We start from the raw sequence: 7,562 nt of genomic DNA, 5'->3' as shown, positions 1-7,562 counted from the left end.
GGCAGTGTATCAAATACTTGTTCAAATACAAGCAATATTAGCATTTTTTTCTCACACAAGAGACAGCTAATGTGAAAAAATATTTTATGTGGCGAGGGATGTTACATTTTAGATATCTGAAGTTGGATTGCAATTACAATGCTCCAAAAAATTAAGGGAACACGTTATCATCACAGTATAACACCAAGTCAAGTTAAACTTCAGGGATCTCAATCTGTCCAGTTAGGAAGCATAAGCGATTGTGAATCAGTGTCACCTGTTTTGGTGCAAATGAAAGTGACAACACTGGAGAGGCAACAGCAAGACACCCCCAAATTGGGAATGGTTTTGCAGGTGGTGGCTACAGACAATTGCTCTCTCCTTATCCATCCTGACCGATTCTTTAGTTTTGTGATTTGCTAGTGTCCTTGTCATGGACTGGGGAGGCATATCCTTGGAGGGTCGCACAGACCTCCACGTGCTAGCCAACGGTATTCTGACTGCTGTTAGATACCGGGATTAATTCCCCAGTCAGGAAACTTATGCTGGTGCATTGGGCCCTGGGTTCCTCCTTGCGCAGGACTATGCCGGGCCTCATGTGGCCAGAGTGTGTAGACAGTTCCTGGATGACGAAGGCAGTGATGTCATTGACTGGTACTCACGTTCCCCTGACCTGAATACAATTGAGAACCTCTGGCACCTTATGTATTGGTGCATCCACCAAGTTGCGCCACAGACTGTCCAGGAGCTCACTGGTGCCCTGATCCAGGTCTGGGAGGAGATCCCATAAGACACCATCCACCGTCTCATCAGGAGCATGCCCAGAAGTTGTCGGGAGTGTATACAGGCACGTGGGGGCCATACACACTACTGAGTCACATTATGAGTTGCCGTGATGATTCACGCAAGTTGGAACAGCCTGTGATTTCAATTGTTTACTTAGATTTTCGGAGTTTGAATCGATTGGTTTCCATTGACCGTTGTTGTTTTGTTCTCAAAGAATTTTCCCAAAGTGTGATTTAAGTTCGCATAAATTGTTTGAGCAGTGTATATTGTTATTAAATGTAAATGTTTTATTGTGAACCGAATGATTAAAACATGATTGATGTTACAGTGGACAAATTCAGTTGAAAGAAATTATCTAATAGGAATGTCAAGTTATATGACATGGTTTGGGTGGTTTTGGAGGGTTTTATAACATCATTTCATTATATGCAAAACATGTTTTATCTGTAACAAAACAGGACAAAACAAAATGTTCGTTAACTTATTTTGAGGGACATTTACAATTTTTTATTTGGTGGTATGGTGTGTGACTTGAAATGTTAAGTGGTGTATTTAAAGGACAGTTGCCATGCTTGACAGCAAATTCCAACCCACAAATCAACCGCGTTTTTGAGCTGGTCTTTCCGTAGAGCACCGTTCAGTTGAACGTTCCAGAATAGGTGCGGGGAAACAAAGTTATTAACTATGCTCATCATAACTCACCAGCCCATTCTTATACATCAGAATTTAAATTATTTAGACATTATAATGGACCCTACGGTATAAATGTTTTAATATTTTTTCTGTTCTGCGAAATGTATTCTATAAGGCAATAACTACCTTTTGAAATACAAATATTAATCATTATTTGAGGATCGGTACACAGCTTTGACCCTGAGGAAATGACCTATCAGCTACGGGGTTGCACCTGAAAAGTCAATTTGATAGAAATTGTAACCAAACACTGACGGCAATGGCTTGCGTTTGCAATGAGTTTTAGCCAATGGGATTTTATAGGTGGATACTAAAAGCGTAATGGATACACACCAACACACGACCACTTCACTGTCTGTGCCTGCGCCATTTCGTGTTCAGAATGAGATGACCGTTCTTCTGGCAGCCAAGACTGTACATTGTCGTTTTCAAAATAACAGTTTGGTTTCAAATACCTTGAACCCAAACCAGATTTTAACACATTGATCATTTACTGGTATGATTTATTTTTTTATTGTTAATACAAATAGCAAAACCTACTCCAACCGTTAAATTAGCACCGATGCAGCAAAATGTAAAACGTTTGCATGAGTTATTCACAATTGAAAGGTGTTGAAAAACGGGCTTTTCCTCTGAAGATTACCATCCCACCGTGACGTCTGGTAAAATACTATTAGGGTTGATCCAGTCTCTTAACTGCAAGAAGACGACCCCAGTGCAATATTGGCTGATTTTGGTGAACTATAACCATTTTATCTTTAAGCTCCTGGTGAGTATTTTGATTCAAGGCTATTTTTCTTTTTTTTTTCTCTGACTTTGCAGTATCTTTGGAATTTTCTTTTTAACGCAGTGTGTTTTTCAATTGAAGCGTCTCTAGCTAACGATGTTAGCATCATTGCCTTTAAGAAAGCTAGTTAGCTAGTAGTTGTTGTTACAACATGCTAACTAGCATGAGCTTTCTATTTTTGTTGTCTTACATATACACATACTGTATATCATTACAAGTGTAAGCAGAATTATATTTATATGAAAATATCGGCAAAGACCGTGTGGACAACATGCTGTACTGCAGCTGTTTTGCAAATACATACTAGCTAGTGTTAGCTAGCTAAAATGTCTATTTGGCTATCCTGGCTGTGAACTAGCTAGATAGCTAACTAACCTTGTAATTTGTTTCAACGTTGACCTTTTTTGTTACTTTAAATACATAGTCCATGTTGCAGCTTGATTTTGGCCAGTGATTGTTTTCTTTTTTGTGGTTGATTAGCTGGTTTTGGAATTCTTTAATATCCACAGAAAGACTGATTCAGCAACGCTATTTTTGCGGGAATGTTTTTTTCTACAAGAATTGATGGTTGGCCATTTTCCCCCTTCTCTGGACACGTTTTGACGCTTTTCATTGACATTCTACGTCGATTAACATAACATTAATGTGACAAACAATAAGGACCTTTGCACATTGTTACCACTAATTAAAGTGTACTTCATTAATGATGCAGTTATGTACTTTCTTCGCACGGTCTCAATTTGTTAGACCAAAAAGTAAGATGTAGCAGCTTAAGTGAATTAGCCAAGACTACAGATCCGAGGTTTAGTACTTTCTGGCTGGGGGTGTGCTGATTCTGTTGGGTTATTACTGTAATCCTGTTATCTTTATTCAACCACATTTTATCACAGACATTTTCGACGAACTCCTAGTGCTATATACTAATTTACTAGAGGTATTCTAGGTACATATACCCAGAGTGGTGTGAATCATTAATTGTCTGCTTTGTTTAGAGCTGTGGTTCTTTTCGCCTGCCCCCTCTGTCAGATAACCAACTTAAATGTCTTATTTAGGCTCCTAATGTTTTATTTTGGTATTGTCCGATCTGTGGAATACGTATTGTACACTGCTTTTATTTTCACTTGTACTATCATCGGTGCTCTGCCAAATGTTATTATTGCGCACTTTTGTTCTATGAAAAAAGAGTGGTCACGCACGTTCCAAGTCAAGGCAATGCACAGTTCTGCCTCCCCCAGATCATCCCATGCATTGCACAGAAGGCCCAAAACAGACTTCTTGAGTGGTAATGCTGCCCACTCCACAGAGCATGTATGATTTCTGAAAAAGTACACCTGCCTGCTGGACCTGTTTTTTAACGTTCAAAAATATTATTTACTTCATGTTTATGGAAAATAATGTCTCTTGACATTTCCCGTTTCTATCACTTGGCTAGTAAATCCAAAGTTGCTCGTCAGCTATTACCACATTACCTATTACGGCATATCCCCTTATTCACTTAAGGCTAGGGGATGGGGACATAGTCTTGCATTAGCTGTTGGAGCCTATAATAATAAAACATGTCACCCTCCTTAACTAGGTCATGGGAAAAGGCGACTTTAGTGTCACGTCCATAACGGGGCTGTCGCCTGAATGTTCTCTTGAATAAGATGGCCATAAACCGTGTTTTTAAATAATGATTTGGCTCATAACTGAATTCTGTACAAAACCCAACCAGGTAAGGCTGTAATAACCCTGTACCTTGTCACTGAGGTGTGTTCTCTGTCGCCCGCCTCAGTAAGTCGTGGGGCGAAGTTCTGCGTTCTGAGAGGGTGCTGCTGGAGTTGTAGTTTTTGCTGAAAGCACTCAAGACACCTGCCCGCACACACTGGCCCTGCCCTCAGTGTCAAAGACTGACAGACGACTGCCCTGCACACAGACGCTATGGAGTGAGTGATGGTTATTTAACCCCCAACCGGTTCTTAACGCCTCCTTTTTTGACATTCAGGTTCTATGCAGTAACAGATGTTTACTCCTAAATGACATATTGTGCACAAACTCCTGGGCCTATCTTTCCTCATCTGACCACACGTGCCACTATTATAAGCACATGATAATTACTACTTTAGGAACTCACTCCTTTCCCCAACTGTTGGTATCCAGGGCTAAATAGTAGCATATAGTTTGACCTTTTCTTGCATTTGGGATGGATTAACTACTCGGCGACACTTGCCAACTACGGCTCAAAATGTGCAGTTAAGGCACTGTAAAAAGCCACGCTACAGCTGGATCAGAACACACTTCAAATATCCTGTTGTCTGAACAGTCAGTGGACACCTCGGTGCATCAGTTTCTTTATGAAATTCTTATTCTAAAAGGCGATTAAGCGAGTTTTAATTTGTCTATGAATTGAAGTGTGACGTGCAGCTTCTTTCCCTGCAAAGATTCAACATTATGGTGTTTTTCATATTTACTAATATAATTAAGTTATGGTTCCGATTGTGTATTGCGCTTATTCTAGATCTTATTTCTTCTTTTTTTTTTACAGCAGGTCCACTTGGATTTTGCACCACACACACACACACACACACACACATATGCGCATTAGATGTTAATATCAGTATTGACCTAAAGTATCGCAAATGTTATATTAACTCTTAACGAATGGGACATCAGAAGACTTAAGTCTTAGTAATGGTATCTTGCATTGCCATGTTGTTAATTGGGGTTTGACCCATCTCTTCCTCCTCTGCCAGTCGGTCCCCCACTACCACCAGCCTGATGGCCAGCAATGTGACCAACAAGACAGACCCGCGCTCGCTCAACTCACGGGTCTTCATTGGAAACCTCAACACGCTGCTGGTCACCAAGGCTGACGTGGAGGCCATCTTCAGCAAGTACGGCAAGATTGTGGGTTGTTCTGTGCACAAGGGCTTTGCTTTCGTCCAGTTCGCCAATGAGAGGTGTGCCCGGGCTGCTGTAGGGGGCGAGGATGGACGGATGATCGTGGGACAGGTGCTGGGTAAGGACAATAGTTAGTGATAAGACTGGTGAGAAAAGCTTCAAACTGGTCTTGGTGTTGTGGGATAATCATCTCTTTTAGGTAAAGTACTGAGTCTGCTTGTAAAGGATGAGAATAGATAACTGTTTGTGGGTAAAGTTTGTATTTCCAACTGCAAACAACTTTTCCCCTCTTTTACTCAGACATTAACTTGGCTGGAGAACCCAAACCCCACAGGTCAAAGACGACAAAGCGTTCGGCCGGAGACATGTACAGGTCTGATTCAATGTAAAGAACCACCTTTTTAAATAACTTATCAATTTTAAATTACTTATCAAATACAGCTCTGGAAGAAATTAAGAGACCACTGCACCCTTTTCTTTCTTTTCCAAAAAAGTCGAAAAGGAAGGTTTTGAGTGAGGAACAGAAGGATTAAAATTAAGAGACCACTGCAAATTGAACGCTTCTGTTCCTCAGTCAAAACTTTCCTTTTCAACTTTTTTGGTAAGGAAAGAAAAAGGTGCAGTGGTCTCTTAATTTGTTCTGGAGTTGTATGAACCTAGTCTTTATTTCTGTACTCTAAATCTCACTCTGATAAATCCCCTCCACATCATATTTTCATCAACTGTTTTCCTTCACAGTAGTCCCACATTTGATTTGGACTATGACTTCCAGAGAGATTACTATGACCGGTAAGTCCAGACTGATTGGGAATTAACAAAATGTCATGACTTCAGCTTTAAGTCCAAATCCCAATGACTCGCTCAGTTAACGGTCCAACTATGTGTGTTTAACTGGATAACTTTATACCAGAGGAATCCGTGTACTGGTATTAACATTACTCTCCTCTATTCTCAGAGTGTACTCCTACCCGTCCCGCGTGCCCCCCCCTCCACCACCCACCCTGTCCCGTGCAGTGATCCCTTCCAAGCGCCCACGGGTCAGCATGACTGGGGGGGGGAGCCGCCGCACAAAGGCCAGTTTCTCCTCGTCCAAGAGCAGCCAGAGAGCATCCTCAAGAACAAGTCAGTTCCCAGGCCTTTGCTGTAATTTCACTCCAGCGCGCTGTTAATGCCTCGCCCTGCCGGACCTACTGCCAGTGTTCAGTGCAGGGCTTCAGCTACGTGGCATGTTGAATCTTAGTTGTCTTTCTTCAACCCTTTTACCTGACTTGTGCCTTTTGTGTGTGTCTCTGTCAGTGAAAACCGATGACCTGCAGACCATCAAAAAGGAGCTGACACAGATTAAACACAAAGTAGACTACCTGCTGGAGAGTCTAGACCGCATGGAGAAGGACCACGGAAAGAAATCAGGTTAGGTTCTAGGGCGTCACTTAATGTTGGGTGAAGCTGTTCTTTTCTCTTCTGCATGTACACCAACTGTCTTGGGATTCCTATGACCTGAGGACGGATTTAACTCTTCCTGGATCTTCTCTGGGCAGATGGGAAGGGTGCAAAACCTGAACCTGGTGAGGTCTCATCACTGCAGCACTCAAGCAACAAGAAGGAGGAGAGCATTAAGAGGGAGAGAGAGAGGGAGAGCCAGGAGCTTAACGACTCTGAGGAGGAGGGTGACCTGTTAGAGGAGGAGGAGGAGGAGGTGAGAGGGAAGGGGAAATGTTGTGATTCTACTGAAGATTAGCGGCAGTTCGGATATGCATTGGAGTTTATACTCACACCGCTTAATCTGGTGTTACAGGTGAAGAGTCAAGAAAGGGAGGAAGATGATGAAGAGGATGAGGAAGAGGAAGGGGAGCATGTGGATGGAGATGACGACGGTGACAGCGTCAACGGAGATGAGGACTCTTAAAACGGATCGATGCGCACCTGTACAAACATACATGGTTTCCAGTGGAACCTCCCATCCTATTTTAATTCCTACACTACTATTACTGAGGACAACAAACACCCACCAGCCCCCTTCCACTTTCCCACAGGTCTTTTAATTTTATTGTTTCCATTTAGGTCCCATTTCAGCCCCTTCCTATCATTGTGTTAAACATTTATCATCATACTGCAGCCAGGTACGTAGGAACTACAGTAGCTGTAGGTAAGGGTATGATGTGATTTGCTGTGCTGCTGTTCCTCTTTTTGACCAGCAGGGAGCAGAAATGTGTTTCCGACCAGAGTCACAGATTGAACCATCAGACTGGCTTTAGTATTACTGGTTATCAAGAGATTACAACTTTAAAGATTCAGTTAACATTTGAAAAACTTTTTTATTTAGAAATTGGCCTTGTATGTTCCTTATTTTCATGTCATTTTTTTATACTACTCGGTTTAAGTTGTACTGTAATAATAAATTTCAATTAAATACTCAATTGGGCAAACGCATTATTTA

At 41.7% G+C, this 7,562-nt stretch overlaps 1 protein-coding gene across 3 annotated transcripts; it reads left to right on the top strand.

Annotated features, from left to right (window-relative positions):
• Window positions 1–1,798: 1,798 nt before the first annotated feature.
• On the top strand, window positions 1,799–7,555 carry LOC105021717 (heterogeneous nuclear ribonucleoprotein C). 3 transcript variants are annotated; one of them, XM_013133283.3, is made up of 9 exons: window positions 1,799–1,954; window positions 4,020–4,170; window positions 4,978–5,243; window positions 5,426–5,510; window positions 5,864–5,914; window positions 6,081–6,247; window positions 6,422–6,535; window positions 6,664–6,821; window positions 6,921–7,555. In XM_013133283.3, the coding sequence occupies exons 2-9, from the start codon at window positions 4,166–4,168 to the stop codon at window positions 7,029–7,031; spliced, it is 957 nt and encodes a 318-aa protein (XP_012988737.3). In that variant the 5' UTR covers window positions 1,799–1,954; window positions 4,020–4,165; the 3' UTR covers window positions 7,032–7,555. The 3 variants fall into 3 exon arrangements, with proteins under 3 accessions (XP_012988737.3, XP_010887886.2, XP_012988736.3); XM_010889584.4 differs by lacking the exon at window positions 1,799–1,954 and adding an exon at window positions 1,984–2,227 and having other exon boundaries at window positions 5,426–5,498; XM_013133282.3 differs by lacking the exon at window positions 1,799–1,954 and adding an exon at window positions 1,985–2,227.
• Window positions 7,556–7,562: the final 7 nt, after the last annotated feature.

The sequence above is a fragment of the Esox lucius genome, chromosome 3, assembly GCF_011004845.1.
Source record: "Esox lucius isolate fEsoLuc1 chromosome 3, fEsoLuc1.pri, whole genome shotgun sequence".
Taxonomy (NCBI): domain Eukaryota; kingdom Metazoa; phylum Chordata; class Actinopteri; order Esociformes; family Esocidae; genus Esox; species Esox lucius.
The sequence above is the reverse complement of the archived record's forward strand: the minus strand, read 5'-3'. Positions and strand labels throughout refer to the sequence as shown.

Bases quoted from the DNA above. Each gene is read 5' to 3' on its own strand.
- LOC105021717 (XM_013133283.3), top strand. The intron at 5,244-5,425 runs GTAAGGACAATA...TCTTTTACTCAG, and splicing joins GATCGTGGGACAGGTGCTGG to ACATTAACTTGGCTGGAGAA. The intron at 6,248-6,421 runs GTCAGTTCCCAG...TGTCTCTGTCAG, and splicing joins GAGAGCATCCTCAAGAACAA to TGAAAACCGATGACCTGCAG.